Source organism: Periplaneta americana, chromosome 10, assembly GCF_040183065.1.
Source record: "Periplaneta americana isolate PAMFEO1 chromosome 10, P.americana_PAMFEO1_priV1, whole genome shotgun sequence".
In the NCBI taxonomy this organism is placed as follows: domain Eukaryota; kingdom Metazoa; phylum Arthropoda; class Insecta; order Blattodea; family Blattidae; genus Periplaneta; species Periplaneta americana.
In genome coordinates this window covers 1,961,841-1,979,901 of record NC_091126.1, presented here as the reverse complement: position 1 = coordinate 1,979,901, position 18,061 = coordinate 1,961,841, and the positions used below count along the sequence as shown (strand labels likewise).

The 18,061-nt window shown below is 34.7% G+C and overlaps 1 protein-coding gene across 15 annotated transcripts in view; it reads right to left on the bottom strand.

Annotated features, from left to right (window-relative positions):
* Positions 1 to 18,061, bottom strand: part of Rbsn-5 (Rabenosyn-5) — a 94,477-nt gene that overhangs the window by 47,937 nt on the left and 28,479 nt on the right. For all 15 annotated transcript variants that reach the window (XR_011334210.1, XR_011334207.1, XR_011334213.1 and 12 more), the window contains 2 exons: positions 13,382 to 13,596; positions 5,138 to 5,277 (listed from right to left, as the gene is read on the bottom strand). Coding sequence is in view for 4 of the 15 variants with exons in the window: in XM_069836705.1 (XP_069692806.1) it covers positions 5,138 to 5,277; positions 13,382 to 13,596 (355 nt within the window). In the remaining 11 variants the exon portion in view is untranslated. The remainder of the gene's footprint in view (positions 1 to 5,137; positions 5,278 to 13,381; positions 13,597 to 18,061) is intronic.

Genomic DNA, 18,061 nt, shown 5'->3' with positions numbered 1-18,061 from the left:
GTTTATGTTCCAAACAGTAGGCTACACTAAATGCATCAAAACATAAATTAAGACATTCTACAAGAATTTGGAATGGAACCTGTATTGCAGTATATAAATCAATGACAAGAAAATCTGTTTGCAGACCTGAACAGTTTTTCTAGGGCTATTACCTGTACCGTAAACTTCTGAGGAAGGCTAGGACCCTCAATGGGTTGTCAGAGTGATGATGATGATGATGATGATTACCTGTACTGTAGTACACAAGTCAGTGTCAAGAAAACTAGCCTTGTCATGTCAAGTGTATACCTAGAACAAGGATCCCAAGGTCGGTACCAGTGGGACACCATATGAAGAGACGACAAGGTAAGTTTTTGTAGAACAGAACAGTTCTTCTATGACTGTTACCTGTTAAGATGGTGAAGCTTATATTTTTAAATTGAGTTTTATAGTAAGTCAGTATTTTGTAATTTTGACTGTATTGAGCACGAAACTTACATCGCTTTGACTTAAAATCCACCCTTCTGGGAATAAAATATTAATGAAATTAATAGTGTATGATTTAATCGAAAGAACATACGTAGTGATTCAATTTATATGAACACACCTACAAATACGACTTGCTTGCAGACTCTCATTCAATCCTGAACAGATGGAAAAAACTATTTCATATATATGAAGAGTCAGTATGGAAAAAAGAGAATTTTGTCCATACAGCATATGGGTTTTATACGTGAAGATATTTTTACACGGAGATCTGTATTGATCTTAGATCATCTCTTGCTGTTCCTCATATATCTTCCTAAACAAGAATGGTCCACTCCACAGTAATGTAGTCCAGAACCATATATAAAAGAATGGATGAACGAATCCATAGTGCAACATATACATTAAGACAAGTGTGCCTATACTTCTTTAACATAAAATCATCCATTAATTGAGGGTCGGAGAGGTAGAGCAAGGAAAGTAAAATATATTTCAAGGAAGAATATATATATATATATATATATATATGGTAGACACACTGGTAGCTGACACTTTAAGAATTTTTTACATTTAATTCAGATTTTAAATACTTGCTAAAAAGTAATGCACTAAATACTTATACCAAGAAGGGGCTCTTTTTATGCCTGAAAGAACAAACCTAATGAAAAATTATCTTTGGCAATTAAATTTCAAAATATCTGCATATGTACCTATGACTGACAATTTTTGCTCTTTTCTTATTGTTGACACTTTCTGTACCTATAGCTGACTTAACAACAGAAATTATACTTCAGTCAATAAACATTTATTAAGCTACAGCATTAATAATATAATATCAAATTTATGTAAACAGAACAAGAGTTCTAAAGTTTAATATATGGCAAAACAAATCTGGCAAATGTTTATATTCTACAGAAATTAAGTAATGGTGACTGGCATTTAGACAAAAATATTTGGCAAGAAGCATCTGGGAACTCTGGTTATACTTTTGAAATAGTTAAAAGAAAATTATATGAAGTAATTCTAACACAAAAACAAGGGATATTCTTTTATAATATTATTGTACTCTTATAGCAGGTCTATTTATTTAAGTCATATTTTTACTGGCCAGAAAGATAATTTTATATTTCCTTAACTCTACAAACTTGAATTTGTGACAAGAGGTGGAGTTATTTTTTTTTAACTCTTCTTTCTGAATACCAAACTGGCAGGTGCACTTTTTACCATCACTGACACCAGATATTCTTATTTGTCTTCTAGAAGTCTAATTCCCTCTATCTGCCTTGGAAAGTACTCAGAATTATATCTCTCACAATCCTTCTGTTGGAAATTTCTGCTTTCGCAGCTTTCTTCATTGCTCACAGATTCAGAATAGACAGATATATTAGAAACAAAACAGATAAGCTAATATCTGAATCAATATGTTTACCTTTTCTTTTCTTTATTTTTTTATAGCTTTCTTCTGCATTTCTTCCATTTTCTTTTCCAGTTTCGTTTCCCTTCGTTTTTTCTTTCCTTTTCTTGATACTCTTGCCAGAGGTCTGATCTTACGACTGATAGTATTTTGTCTTTTCTGCACTTGGTGTTCTCTTCTTCTGAAAAGAGACGATATGTTACCGTTGGATGACTTAGGTGTACTGCTGACAATAGGGGATGTAGAAGAAAGTGCTTCTTCTGGATTGCTCAATTGCTTCTATGAGACTGATGAAAATTTAAAATTATGGTTTATTTAACGACGCTCGCAACTGCAGAGGTTATATCAGCATTGCCAGTGTGCCAGAATTTTGTCCCGCAGGAGTTCTTTTACATGCGAGGTTATATCAGCATCGCCGGTGTGCCAGAATTTTGTCCCGCAGGAGTTCTTTTACATGCCAGTAAATCTACTGACATGAGCTTGTCGCATTTAAACACACTGAAATGCCATCGACCTTGGCTGGGATCGAACCTGCAACCTCGAGCATAGAAGGCCAGCGCTATATCAACTACGCTACCGAGGGTGACGAGACTGGTGATACAAGGTTAGAAATATATTGAAAGCTCTCTAATACTGGTAATGTCGGAGTTATGGTGGGTAGAACAGTAGAGTGGTGTCTGGAAAGGGATGAACAGATGCAACAGTAACAAGTAAGTCTATCTCACAGGGCAGTTCAAAAATGTAATCTTATTGAACACTAACTATCAAACTATCACTTCCGTTACATTGGGCCTGCATCCTTTCCAAACACTGAAAAGAAAAGTATCTACAATTGGTCCAGGACAATTTTCAATGAATGTTTCAAGAGTCATTCTGCTCGACGAACACTTTGATGTTTTGGATTCATACCATTAGCTGTAAAGTGTTCAAAGTGCCCAGGGATACAAACCATTTTGTGGGATGTCTAGAGTTATTCTTACTTCAAAAGTTGAATTCAGTAAAGAAGCAAACTGTGCCCAAATGCTTCTCCAGTTTCCATGAAGATACGATCTCCCTCCATCCTGCTTTTAAGGTATGGAATACAGATACGTCCATCAGTTGCATTATGTGGGTAGAATTTGGATAAAGTGCAACTAAAATAATACCATTATCCTGGCAGAAATTACTGAGCTGTAAGGACATATGAGATCAGTGACCATCCACAAAAAGAAGAATGTGAAAAGGAACAATCTCTTTCGTCCATGGGTAAAACATATTAGTGATATAACTGTAAAATGTGTCACATATCATCCACCCCGGCTCTCAACAGTCTACACCTCAATGGGCAGGAATGTCTCTCTTCATTATCACAGAACAGTGAGACATTCCTTTTCATAGTGGAATATACAGTTTTATCATTCTTCATAGCTAATACTTTTGAACCTTTAGGATTCGGATTAAAAATTCTATTGCAATCCTTTAACATGTCTGAAAAATTGTTTTCAGAAAAATACAGCTCTACTTCTTCAAACCAGTTTTTTTAGTTTTAAAGCTGTCACTTCAGGGCGGTTTTTAGTTAAGTCTTGAGATGTTCACAAAGTTACTTCTGGGTTCCTTCGAAAAAACTACCACACCATTTTCTACTTGGCTTGATATTTTTAAATTCCTTTTTTAGATCTGATGCTAACTGGGCAACACTGGTCACGAAATTTTCTTTTGTTATGAGAAAATCTGCTTTGGCTATTGTATACACTTTACAAATAAGTGTTCCTCCCTCTGTAGAAAAAATAATGGCTGTTTTTAACTGGATTTCCCTTTAACTTTATATAAGAGGGCAGTTTTTCATACTCCATATTTTGAGGTTGTTGTCTTTACCAGCATACCCCATTTCACTTCATCTAGTGCAGCAACCATAGCTAATTGTGGATAATTTAGAGTATTTTACTTGCCTGAGGTGCCACTCAGATAAAACGGAAAAACAGGTGTGGCAGAATAAACAAAAAGAAATAAGGTGCCAGCTTCGTGTTACTTATTTTTTATGTTACTTGCCTATATGTGACACGGGGAGGTCACTTACAATTCCTTTGTTGGAGGATACAATGGAAAGACTGCATCCTCTAGTGCATGAATATTTAACTTTCGAAGGACAAAATGGTCGAGAACAGTTTTGCCTCTAAGGCTGACAGTTCGTCAACTATAAGTGAAGGTGTACCGTATGCTGATCCACCATTTTTATGAGCAAATTACTAATACTTATAATATAATTAATCATTATACATTAAACATTAATTTCATGTTAAAAAAATGAACAAAAGACAAAACCTTATTTAGTTGTACAGTATTACTGCTTATAAAAGTTTCTATGTTTCCTTCATCAAGTTTTGTGTAAAACAGCAGTTCTCAACTAAAGAAGCCAGAGAGATCAGTAAAGCTCACAGTATTACCACAGTCTACTATATACAGTCACGAAGCTTGAGTTTATGAGGGTTCTAGGGACAATAGACTGTGCAGGTACTATTTCGCACTGTCTGTAATGAGGCGATAGTAGCGATCCTAGTGGTTAGCAACTATCTATGGATGCATATTTACTACATACTGAGCTGCGTGACTGTATATACTAGACTGTGGTATTACTAATCTAGTTTTTTTTTTTATTATTCAAAGAGCAACATTTTAACTGTGAACTAATGCAAAGAGAAATGAACCAGGAATGAAGATTCTCTTATATATTACGATTTAAGTTAGTTGTCAGCTATTGGCAGAGAGTCAGGCAAAGATGCATTTATCTTTTCTCAGATCAAAACTAGTTAGTCTTGGATTATATTTCAATTTTATTGGTACGAGAGTCATCTCTCTACGTTGTTTTCCTTCTTCTACCATATTTACCATTACACTGAGGAGATATACTGTCAGTTTCATCGTATCTCTTAAGAATTTTGCTGACAAAGCCTAAACTAACCCCACATTTATTGGCTATACCTCTTTGAGTCACAGAAGTTACCATCTCATTTGTCCTTTTACGAGTATTGTCCATGATGAACACCAACAACAATGACAGATATAAATTTCTTACAGAATTCAGCACAATATGCTACAAAAAGTTATTAGAAAACTTCTTGAATAGCTATTCGCACCTAAATGAAATGTAAAATGTATCAATAATGACCGCTGCTGTACTAATTCCAAGGAATTGATTAGGCGAGCTGCAGTATTAAGGCAATGTTGTTCACACACTATTCTACATGAACTTAAATAGTTCCGCAATGAGATACGACTTACTTGAGGGACTGGCACATCTTGTTGTACATTACAGCCAACTGATCTGCTTCTGTCTGGTATGATCGCAAGCGCTCATAAAACTGACTAATAATAGGCTTCAATGTTCGACTCTCCTTCAATTTCTCACGAGTTTCCAAAAGCTGGAAGAAGAAAATGACATATCTACAGGCATGCGAGTAATCAAAACAGTTTGACTTATATTGTGACAGAAGTTGTGTTAGACTTCAGAGACAGAGAAAGGGGAAAAGAGAGATGAAGAGAGGGGAGAGGGGAGAGAGAGAAAGAATGAGAGAAAAGGAAAGGGAGAGAGAGAATATACAGTAGAGTCTTGATTATCTGACATTCGTTCAACTGACATTCTGTATTACCCGTCACTGTTTGTGGTAGATCAGTGAGAAAATGTCAATCAGCAGGCAAGAAAACATTAATGACACATTTTTCCTTAAATCTGTAATGTAAACATTCATAAGTACTACGGGCTTACTATGATCTTATTGTTCATTAACGCTCTTTTATACTCTTTTTATTCAGTAAGTTAACATATTTTACTAAACACTTGTTTTGATATTCTACATTATCCGACCCCTTTTAGGTCCAGTTTAGGTCGGATAATCGAGACTACTGTATATTTAAATGCAGTCAGGAATATGTCAGGCACAATATAGTACCTTTCTCAATATTGTTCTGTAGCAGACACTTTTACACATTACACATGACAAAATACTTTGTAACTTTGATCTCTACATGAATTAGTGCAAAAAGGTTTTTTTAATTGCTGAAAATTTTCAGCCTAAATTATATGTAACGAGGAAGTTTTATTAAATCTCATTTGTATCCATATTCATTTATCATTATCAGAACAATTAAATTCTGTTTTCGGGTCATTCTAAAGTTAAGGACAGATTTGGCGAACTTACTCTTTTTTACTTGTTTATTTAACGACGCTGTATGAATTACTGGGTTATTTAACATCGATGGACATGGTGATAGCAAGATAGTATTTGACGAGATGATGTCGAGGATTCGCCATAATTACTTTACATTCGCCTTACGATTGGGAAAAACACCGGTGGCTAATAGGCAATTTTCATCCTGGCAGTATGTATAATAATAAATCAAAGTATTTGAGAAACTCATATGCATAATTTAAACAAAATTATATTTTTATTTTTTTATTGTAGGGGTACAAATCTGCCCTTAATTTTAGAATGACATATTCTAATTTCATTAACTTTTATCCCGATTTCAAGTGGAATTCTTTTTGTCTAATATCAAACAGCAATGAAAGCATTTATCCTTTAGTGCTCCAATATTTCTCATAAATGATAGTTTTGAGTATGATCTCAATATTCTCTATACTTTTAGAACCGAAAAATTCGCGATTCACAAATCTGCAATGAAACAAAAATGGACGCATTTGTACTGAATATGTGACATCTTTACAAGTTTGATTCTATTGTTTCAATCCTCGAATTTTATGGCAAATGAAAGGATTATGAATAAAAATAATATACTTTAGACAATGCGACAATTTTTCTCTCTTAAAGCAACAAATACACAATCTGTTGTTTGACTGAAACACCACTATTATAGATATACAATCGACCAGAGTAATTATTGAACTGGTTATAGTTTGTTACTCACGAGATGAAGAGCGAGAGGAGAAATGGCAGGGGGAAGAACTTTAATGGTATCAATGCTTACATTATGTGATGCAGTGCCAATACTACTCATTAAAAAAAATGCAAACGTCATCAGTTTCTGGTCATTGCTCTTGTGCTTAGGAAGTGAGAAGTTGAGTTATAAATTGCAATTCGTACTAGATTAAGCAATCATCAAGATGTACTTTATTAAAAAGTGAGTAGCCCTTAATTTCCAAATGCATACTGTTACTAACGTTTTTGGCATTAGTAATAACCTGGCTACTGGTAGGTTTATCACAGCGATGTTTATAACAATCAATCCCCGCAATCAAGGTCACATTCCTTCCGCTCATCTTCTCGTGAGTAACCAATTATACCACAATGATTAAGACAAGTCTAAATTTGATGCACTGGAATGGCAATAGTAGCAGAAATAATGCTTTTACTAGATGCTCTTTTGCAGCCAAAAATTAATTTGGTTGACTGAAACAATTTGCTAGTAATAACTTGATAAAATTGTCTTTTTTGTAATAACACAATTTCGGAACAAGTGGAGAATTCACACAATGCAGCAGTGCCGGCTACACCGGGCCGTACCAAGCCGTGTCAAACAAACGAGAAAAGAAATTTGCCAGTAAAATGCATGACTGTATTCTTTAAGAATTCACTGCGCTAGTCAAGTACCAGATTTACGGAGTATGATGGGGAATTTTTTTATGCACATTTTCGAAGATGACAGAGTATAAAGGGGAATTTGTAATGCACAAAAAGAAAATGCAGGTTTTCAAAGATATATCATGTTATCACAGCATTAGAAAATATTGTTGAAATCAACTAATTTGAAAAACAAAATTATTGGTAATTTGCTAGAAATGAAACTTAAGATTTAAATATTAATAAACATGTCACACAACATTTGAGAAAAAAAAAAAGCAGTAAATTTCGTACTCTCACTTCTCTAATAATTATGTAATAGCATTATTGTCTTAATAAACAATATGTTAGTAAAAGAATAAAATATTTGGGGTTAAAACTTTTTGACCATATAAAAAACAAATTTTCTGACAAATTTAGTTTGTGTTTAGCGACTTTTGAAAAAATGCTCAATTTAAGAATTCAACTTTTTCTCTTCATAAATTATTTCACTGTTATGTATATAGAACAGTCGTATTCTTTTCTTTATATACAAAATACCTGATTTATAAAAAAAATACACAATATTGGAAATTTTGATCCGAATTGAGAGTCCAGGCCTTCTACATGACAATTATCATTTAAATTTTGATTCAACCACATCAATAGCTCATGTGACACGATTTTATTTCTGTAAGAAAAAATTCATTTTTTGTGTAAGACAGTGACAACCAACTAGCTGCTCGCGGTGCTATGTGCAGGTATTGAGCATGGTGCATACAGTTGTCCTTGGTAGCAGTGGTGTGTCATAGATCGATGCTTGTTTGTCATGGAAAGAAACTTGTTAAAGCGAAGGCCTTTGACGCCAACAAACAATTTCAATCATGAATGAGAAGCAACATACTTCTTAATGGAATGCAGCAAAGTTCTATGTAAATTTTTCGAATTACTGGAAGAGATAAATTTGTTCCTAGAAATGAGTGGAGAACTTGTTGCAGAGCTGGAAATATGATCTTGTATTCATGGCTGATATAACTAAATATTTGAACGTTTTAAATGAATCACTTCAAGGAAAAACAAATTGATTACAGATGTCCTGTAGTATTCAAGCTTTCGAAAATATGCTGTCATTATGTCCAATGGCGATCCCGGTCATTTTCTCAGTTTGGCACATGTGGTCAGGGACTCTGATTTCTTAGAAGTGGGCTGTTATGATGAACATCTCCATTTCTTTTTTTCTCGGGAGTTTGAAGGCAGATTTCAAGATCTGAGTCACTTAAAAAAAGATTTTGATGTATTTGCTACACTGTTTGGCATAAATACTCCCAAAGGTGTCCAACTGAAACTAATCAACTTGAAATGTGGCACTGAGTTCGCTGGTAATTACAGGAACAGACGTAGTTTGCTAGAATTTTACAGATTCCCTCGTCTCCATAGGCGTGAGGCATCTTTGATTTCAATGTTTGGTTCGACTTGTGTGTGTGAAGCTTTATTTTCTGCTATGAAACGTAACAAAGCTCTGAAAGAGCCAACCTCAGTGACCATAACTTGAAGTGTGCATTAAGGGTTCAGAGTTGTGTTTCATTATGTCCAAATATAGTTCATATCGTACAAACCAAAAGATGTCAAAAAGCAAGAACGTGTACTGAGTAAACCTGAAAGTATCAGACTCTTAATTGAGATCATATGTCCATTGCACAATTCTGCAGTGCTTGGGAAAAGTGGCATAAGTCAGTTTCCAGTTGATAATTTATTGACAACTTACGGAACATCTGCTCGCTTGGAAAAAAATACATAAGTATTTCTGCCATTACAATAATTAATACAGAAAAAAATCAAATCGACATAAACCAGTGTAAGTTGTCAATAACAGTGTAAGTTGTCAATAACAGTGTAAGTTGTCAATAAATTATCAAAAAAGGTTTGTGGAAACTGACTTATGTCACTTTTCCCAAGCACTGCAGAATTCATATCACTTTAATTTGACACTGTCTTTCCAGTACTATAGTTGTATTTGTCAATATGTTTTTGTTTACATTTTTCAACATGCCCAGTCTATAAAATATTTGGAGTTTCATTTGCCAATTGCTAACTTTCACTAACAATGCACTGTTTCGTTCTTATATAACTACACTTATAAAAATGTTGCAAGTATATACTACAATTAAGTTGTATTTAAGTTACATCAGTACAATGTAATACTGTATTATTTGTATTTCTATAATGTAGGCTATTTGTATTTAGTTGTTTAGGCTATAGGCCTAATTTTGTGCCAGCACAAGCGGAATAATGAACAGTGTTTATCAAAGTGCATGATATATTCTTCTTTACTACCTGATCGTTTATAGTGTAATGGTAAACTGAACTACAGATTACAGAGACAAGCTGGCCGCCACTGCGCTACGTTCCCTCCGACACAGATCCTGCACTGTGAGCACCGTGTGCACAGAAGTAACAAAAAATAAATAAAATGAAAATATTCTTAATCTTCCAAAAGTACAATAAAGCATAATTGTTAAAATAATTACAACAAATAAAAAAAAATTTCTATAATAACTATAATGAAAAATAGATGCTTACTACATCACCTAATATTACATTTCTCATCCAATCACCACTTTGGATTTGAAGCAGCAGCCTGATATTGAATTTATTGTTTTGGTTTTATTTTTAATATTATATATTTATTTGAATGGTTTTAATTATGAATTATTTTTTGGAATAGTTTTTTTAACATTTTCTGTTTGCAAAATTTTTGTGCACCATACACCAAAATGTATCCAAAACTAAATATTATATTAGAAAAGTCAGCATCTGCGGTTATGCAATGGATATAATTGAATCTTTTCAGTTAAAGTGGAGAACTTGTTGCAGAGCTCGCAAATATTAAGTGGAAATATGATCTTGTATTCATGGCTGCTAAAAGTTTTCATTGTAACAAAAGTATATATTTTTAGATTCGTATCTGTGTACATGGGGTTATCTTTTATTTATTTTGTAAATAATTATTATGGTCAGAATAATTAGTAACTTGTCATTTTTTAACTTTCTTTTTCAATGGGGCCCGAGCACAACAATGCACAGAGGCCCATAAATCCTGTCGGCGCCCTGCCCCTAATCATTTGTGGATTTTCTCCTAACATATTCATGTCGTCCGCACAGACAAGCAGCTGATGTAAACTGTTCAATTCCAAACTCTCTCTGTTATCCTGGACTTTCCTAATGGCATATTCTAGAGCAAAGTTAAAAAGTAAAGGTGATAGTGCATCTCTTTGCTTTAGCCCGCAGTGAATTGGAATAGCATCAGATAGAAACTGGCCTATATGGACTCTGCTGTACGTTTCACTGAGACACATTTTAATTAACCTAACTAGTTTCTTGGGAATACCAAATTCAATAAGAATATCATATAATACTTCTCTCCTAACCGAGTCATATGCCTTTTTGAAATCTATGAATAACTGATGTACTGTACCCTTATACTCCCATTTTTTCTCCAATATCTGTTGAATACAAAAATATCTGATCAATAGTCAATCTATTACGCCTAAAAACTGCACTGATGATCCCCAATGAATTCATCTAAATATGGAGTTAATCTTCTCAAAAGAATATTGGACAAAATTTTTTTACTTCGTCAACAAGAGGGATATTTCTCGAAAGTTACCACAGTTAATCTTGTCCCCCTTCTTAAAAATAGGTACAATTATGGACTTCTTCCATTGTTCTGGTACAATTTCCTTTTCCCAAATAGCAAGTACAAGTTTATAAATTTCGCTAGATAATGTCCTTCTACCCTCTTGTATGAATTCTGCTGGAATTTGATCGATACCTGGAGACTTGTACTTTTTCAGATTTTCTATCGCAATTTCGACTTCAGAAAGTGTGGGTTCGGGTATAAATGGCTCAGCAGTTTGTATTTGAATTTCGTCCCGATCATTTCTATCTGGCCTATGTACAGTTAGTAGTTGCCCAAAATAGTTTTTCCATCTGTTCAGGATAGAATGAGAGTCTGCAAGCAAGTCACAATTCTCATCCTTGATCACGTTCACCCTTGCCTGATATCAGTTCTTAAATTCCTTTAAACCCTTATATAAATCTCAAATGCTTTTTTCTTACTATTTGTTTCTACCTCATTCAGTTTTTCCTTCAAGTAACCTCTCTTTTTATTCCTAAGTGTACGATTTGCTTCCCGTCTTTCATTGAAATAATTATCTCTATTCTTCTCAACTGGATCCTGTAAGAATTTCAATTTTGCTTGTTTCCTTCATTCTACTACCATGCAACAATCTTCATCAAACCACGGTTTCTTTTTCTTAGTTTCATAATAATCTATGCTCTGCTCAGCTGCAACTTGGATACTATCTCTGATATTTTCCCACGCGCTATTAACATCTAACTCTTTCTCAACTTCGTCGGAACTTCCTGAAGTGGCAAACCTATTTGAAAATTCGACCTGATAATGTTGCTTAGTTTCTTCGTCCTTAATTTCAGAATATTGAATTCACTAATATTAACTTATTGCTCTACTCGCTTGCCTACTGATAGTCTTTCTCTTAATTCTCCAATTACCAAATAATGGTCAGAATTACAGTCTGCCCCCCCTGAAAGTTCGAATGTCTACTATACTAGTATGTCTCCATTTATCTATTAAGATGTGATCTATTTGGTTGTGTGTCAATCCGTCTGGAGAAGTCCACATATATTTTTGTATATTCTTATCGGGGAATGTTCTACTTTTGACAATTAATTTTTTTGATGTTGCAAAGTTGACTAACCTAACTCCATTGACATTACTAGTTACGTATAGACTCTCTTTTCCAATAGTTGGTTTAAAAATATCCTCTCGTCCTACTTTAGTGTTGAAATCTCACAATAAAATTTTCATGTGATATCTCGATAACTGATCAAAAGTGTGTTCCAATTCCTCATAGAAGCTATCCTTTATATGGTCGTCTTTCTCTTCTGTAGGGGTGTGAGCATTTATAACTACGATATCGCACCATCTACCTATAGGGTGCTATTCATAGACATTTCGCAGCACGCGCTACAAGTGTACTAAGCTAGCCCTGGCTATCCACTGGTTACTAGTACAGAATTAAATGATATCCTATCGCTAACACTGGTTTATGAATACGAAAAACGTTGATCATCCACCGGAAGCCCACGCTAAAAATGTCTATGAATATGGCCCTTAAGTACTAAATATGATAACCTGTCACTGATAAATTAGACCTTTTTTATTGCTGATCTTATTTTTTTATGAACAAAGAATCCTGTTCCTAATTGGTGATTATTGTTTCCTTCCCCATAATACAACAAGGAATCTCCTATTTGTGATATGCCGTTCCCATCTAACCTAACCTCTTGTACTCCTACGAAGTCTATTATATCTAGTTAGTTCTTTTGCTACTAATGTTACCCCTCCTGTTCTATAAAGACTAGTTACATTCCAAGTGCCAAATCTCATAACCTTATTCCTTTGCTGTGGTTGTGCCAGAGGATCAGTCCCATTATGAGGCTTATTGTAGGGATTTGTAACAAGCTATTTTTTATGGTGATGGGTTGTTAGCCCTTTGTCCACCCCCAAGCTGGAGGACCACCCCTTATCGGCTGTCCACGGCTGCTTATTCACTATATTCGCAGCTACCCTCCATATCTGGAGGCCGTCTCCTCTATCGGTAACCTGAGGACGCGCCATGCCATGGTGATAGGGACCCAGAATACATGGATTATTATTATTATTATTATTATTATTATTATATGACTCAGAATATCTGAGCAAGTGAATCCTATACATTATAAATAATAAGTGTCCCCTCCCACAGTATACAGTATGAAGAAAGTTTGGTCTGAGCAGGGAAGTTGTAATGCAAGTGCTGGTAGATATTACGTTAAGTATACAGTGTACACAACATTGACTAGTCTTTCACAATCAAGCTGAGTACTCTATCATACTATATAGTACCTGCTTGCAATGAATGCACAATCTGAAGTTCTGTTCGCCTGCCACAGTGTCAACTAGTGACAATACAGAATTTAAGCTGGAATTTGAGTTACTTCTACGCAAAATACCCAAATTTGGAGTCGTTGAGGGCACAGAACTGGATGGAGAACTTGCAGAATTGTTCGATCTATTACTTCCTCCATCTTGGTGTCCAAATGCAGGATTTGTCATTTTTTCTGCAAAGAACATATAATAATCATTGCATATACAGAGACAAGTTTAATAATAAATAATGAATTGAAATTTTTCCCATTTTATTCAAGTGTTTGGCCAAATAATCGTGTGCTTACAGAACACGATTATTTGGCCAAACACTTGAATAAAATAGGAATTTACACAAATCCAAATTGCCCTCTATGCAACAAAGAAGAAGAAATGACTGAAGATCATCTCATAACCTGTGAAGTTCTACCTGATGGATCCACCACAGAGAAATATTGGCGAGCAAGAACGCTAATGGCTTCGTTGCCAAAGCCCGGCATTAGATAACAATAATTTTTCCCATTAGCTCAAAGTATTATCAAAATTCAAAGTATATTCCGTGAAAATATTTGCGACTAACTTTCCACTAGTGCCTATTTGGAACTTCTCAATCATTCTTGTATGCATGCACAATAAATTTTACTAGGCAGGGAGCCGTTACTCAGTGTGAGCAGTACTCACGAAAAAAACGGCAAATCATGCATCCTCATGAAATTTCTCATCAACATTGTATGCAAGCATGCATGCACGATGGAATTGCTAGCACTTACTACGAAACCAATAAGCAGAAAATATATTATTTTATATCCACACGAAGCATCAAACCATAACATATGAAAATTGTTACCTGCCACATCCAACACCTTATAATTCCTAGCACACTTTATTTCAGCCCACTGCCTTTCTATTACGAATTAATAAACAATTCCATTCCACGTAGCCGCACCATCGGACAAAATATTACAATAATGTAGATATCCCTGCCTTCCAAATTATCTTCTCCAAGACCTGGAGCTGAAATGGACAGATCACTTAACTGTCTCGACAAAAATTTTCAAGTACAAACCATGAAATATTTCTAATTTACTTGTGTTGCAATCTCATTCCTGACAGGCTGAACCTTTGCAAAATCACTTGCGGATTACTTAGAATACTCCTCGATCAGTATTCCACACACAAAGATCTCTCTGTGTAACTGCCCAGACAAAACCTTTTGCTGTATGTAATATTTAAAGTAAGGTAAGTTATTAGGGAAACTCTCTTTTACCTCTGGGACTCTGTGAGAGTAACAGCTGTTTTTATTACAGTCTATGTGAAGATTTTGAATATGCTGTTTAAAATCGTCCACTGAATTTCAATTTTTTGACATGGTTCAATTTCCACCTTCAGTTTGCAATTGTCTCACTACAAAGAGGGAATAACATTTGATATTTAGTTGTACGACATTTATTAAATGAGCCACTTTCTGAGTTCGCAGCAATAGAGAGGATCAGAAATGGAAAATTATAAATTCCCCAAATTACATGAAACACTTCAGTTCAAGTGAACTGGTTTATTGCACAAACTTTTTATACTTATCAGAGCATTTAATTGAAATGGTCAGAGTTGCTATCTTTTCAATGTTGTTACCTTCATATTACTACAATTCTGAATGCTATTTCAAAATATTCATTTACTGACACACAAATAGAAGCATGCATACAATCACATACCTACACAAATACAAGGAACATATGTTTATTTCCACTTCCTTATATAAAATAATTTCTCTACACATGTGAAGCACGTATTTTTACCGGTAATTCAAAATATTATTTTACAAAAAAGTATAAATAAAACTACAATCTTAACAATAATAACAAATATGTAATTTGTGAAGATTTTATTTCATAAACTTAAAGTGGTTGAGGAAATTTAAATGTCGCCATTTGATGACAGTTGCAAGTGAAGCAGCTCAGCATATGGTGTTCCATCATGTAAGGCTGACAACTTATAATCTGATGAATTTTCATGGTTTTCAGAATAGGCAATTCTTTGTATGCCCCATCCTATTTTGATATTTGGTGCTACCATCTCACAGAACATCTGCACATCTCTTTATGGCTCCTATCCTCCCATTCCATCTGGAGCACCACGACCAGAAGTTCCAAGATACTGTTTGGAATCCTTGTACAAAAGGAATTTTGCAAGGAAAGAAAAAAAATTTGCTTTTGCCTATATTGGCTAGAGAGACTATCGTTCCAGAAACGGAGATTTGAATTATTAGGCTCTTTTTCTTTGATAAGATCAAAAATTGGTTCCATATGACACCAAATAGCAGGAGAACCGTGAGATTGAAAGAAATTGTGCAAAACTAACATCATTTCCTAAACCATAAATGACTCCTGTATGCAGTCTAAGTTGCTGTAATGATGATCTGAAGTGAGCACTTTGCACATGTTTTGCATACTTCAGATTATAATTTTCTGAGAAATCAAGATGTACTATTATTTCATTAAACCCCAAAAATGATGATAAATGCCTGAACTGGGAGAACTGATGGAAATTGTTGTAGGAATGTGAACAATACTGAACGTTCAAGAACTGCACTTTCTTGGCTGTTAAAGCCACTTCATAATGGTGTAAAGACCCATCTCCTTCCTCTGTTCTTTCCTGAGGGGCCACTGGTAAAATTCAATTTGGTTTCCATCTATGGTGAATTCTGTAACTTGTAGCTTGCACTGATCACACATACTGTACATGCAGTCTTTATTTTTAATGTCGCAAGTAATTGTTTTAGGAACTTCACTTACAGTTTTCAGTTGCAACATTTTAATTTTTGTAGCTGCATCCAATAGCAATTGCATATTTTCATTTATTTTACATAAACATGCATCTCTGTCTGCATGACCTGGTTTCAAAACAAAAATATGGACACTATGGACACAGTTTACAGAATGTTGAGTAAAAAACAAATTAGTTATTTTCTGCTAACAAGCAAACATTCTGATGAGGGCAGAGAAGAAAGTTAATTTTTTTTGTTTCACCATGTTAATAATGTCAAAATAAGTGCTTATACAAGTTTTTGCCACTTGACCGCAATTACGAGGGCCGTAAAAAATAAGTTTGCCAGGGGCCATTAACAGAAAGAAAACACAATTTCATTGGAAAAATGTATTGGTACAGACACAGCAATTGTTGAGCTATTTTTCAACATATTCCCCACCGGAATTGAGACATTTGTCATATCATGGGGTCAACAGAGCCGACTGCCAAACGCTGGTTCCAATTCCAAGCAGCCGATTTCTAGGACACAAGGATACAAAAACTGATCCCATGGTATGACAAATGTCTCAATTGCAGTGGGGGATATGTTGAAAAATAGCGCAACAATTGCTGTATCTGTTTCAATAAATCTTTCCATGCAATTGTGCTTTTTTTCTGTAAACAGAACCAGGGAAAATCACTTTCTAGACAGTCTCGTAATTGTGGTCGAGTGGCCAAAATTTGTATAAGCACTTGTTTTGACATTATTAACATGGTGGAAGTCCACGCCTGTGGAGTAATGGCTAGCGCGTCTGGCCGCGAAACCAGGTGGCCAGAGTTCGATTCCCAGTCAGGGCAAGTTACCTGGCTGAGGTTTTTTCTGGGGTTTTCCCTCAACCCAATATGATCAAATGCTGTGTAACTTTCGGTGCTGGACCCCGGACTCATTTCACTGTCATTATCATATTCATATCATTCAGACGCTAAATAACCTGAGATGTTGGTACAGCATCATAAAATAACCTACTAAAAAAAACATGGTGGAAGAAAAAAATTAACTTTTTTCTCTGCTTCAAAGTATTTGAAATGCAAGTGTTCCAATGTATCTAACAGAAATCTTTTTTGTTCCTTTACCTTATTCTTTGTTAATGTTTCCTTCTTACCATTTGCAATTCTGCTGTTATCTCTAATGAAAAAATTATGTTTCCTGACAACTTGTGTGTTCTCTTGCTTCTTCTTTTTTTCCAGTATTCTGCCATTGTTTGTCTAGCTAGAGCAGTGGTCATCAACTCAGGTGCTCTATCGAGGCAGTAAGGGTGCCCGCGAACAAGCAAGCCAGCCGCATGTAAGATTTCAAAGATATTGGAGGGATAAGATTTTAACCCTTTTACAATTGGCTTTAAAAGCCTTGTATTTGCAGTAGCTTTCGTGTACCATACAATCAGGTTTGCGCATGAAGCGAATGAATTTAACCTCTATGAAGATTACTGTAACAGACTGAGCACTGTAAAATTATATTTATTTATTTTGCCAAACAACAGAAATAAATCCCACTATGCCTAATTGTGTTATATAATGCAAAAGAAAATACATAAAGTCATTTAATCTGAGAATAAAGAGAAATATTATACATACATAAAATCGCAAATTTTAATACAAATTTTAAGTAAATGGCGTGCACAAAAGTTCACAAAGCAATTTTGTATAAAGTATCTATGTTGTAATGATAAGCCAAAATCCGAAAGGTTATTTTTAAGAGATAGGGAATTAAAAATAAGTTACACATTTCAATTAAAAGTGAGAATTTTAATACCGATAATAACAAATGTTCGTTAGTTTAGTAAAGCATTCAAGTGGAAGTTATAAGTTGGTGTTAATATTTAAGATGTGGAGGTCGTGGGAAGGCGATGATGA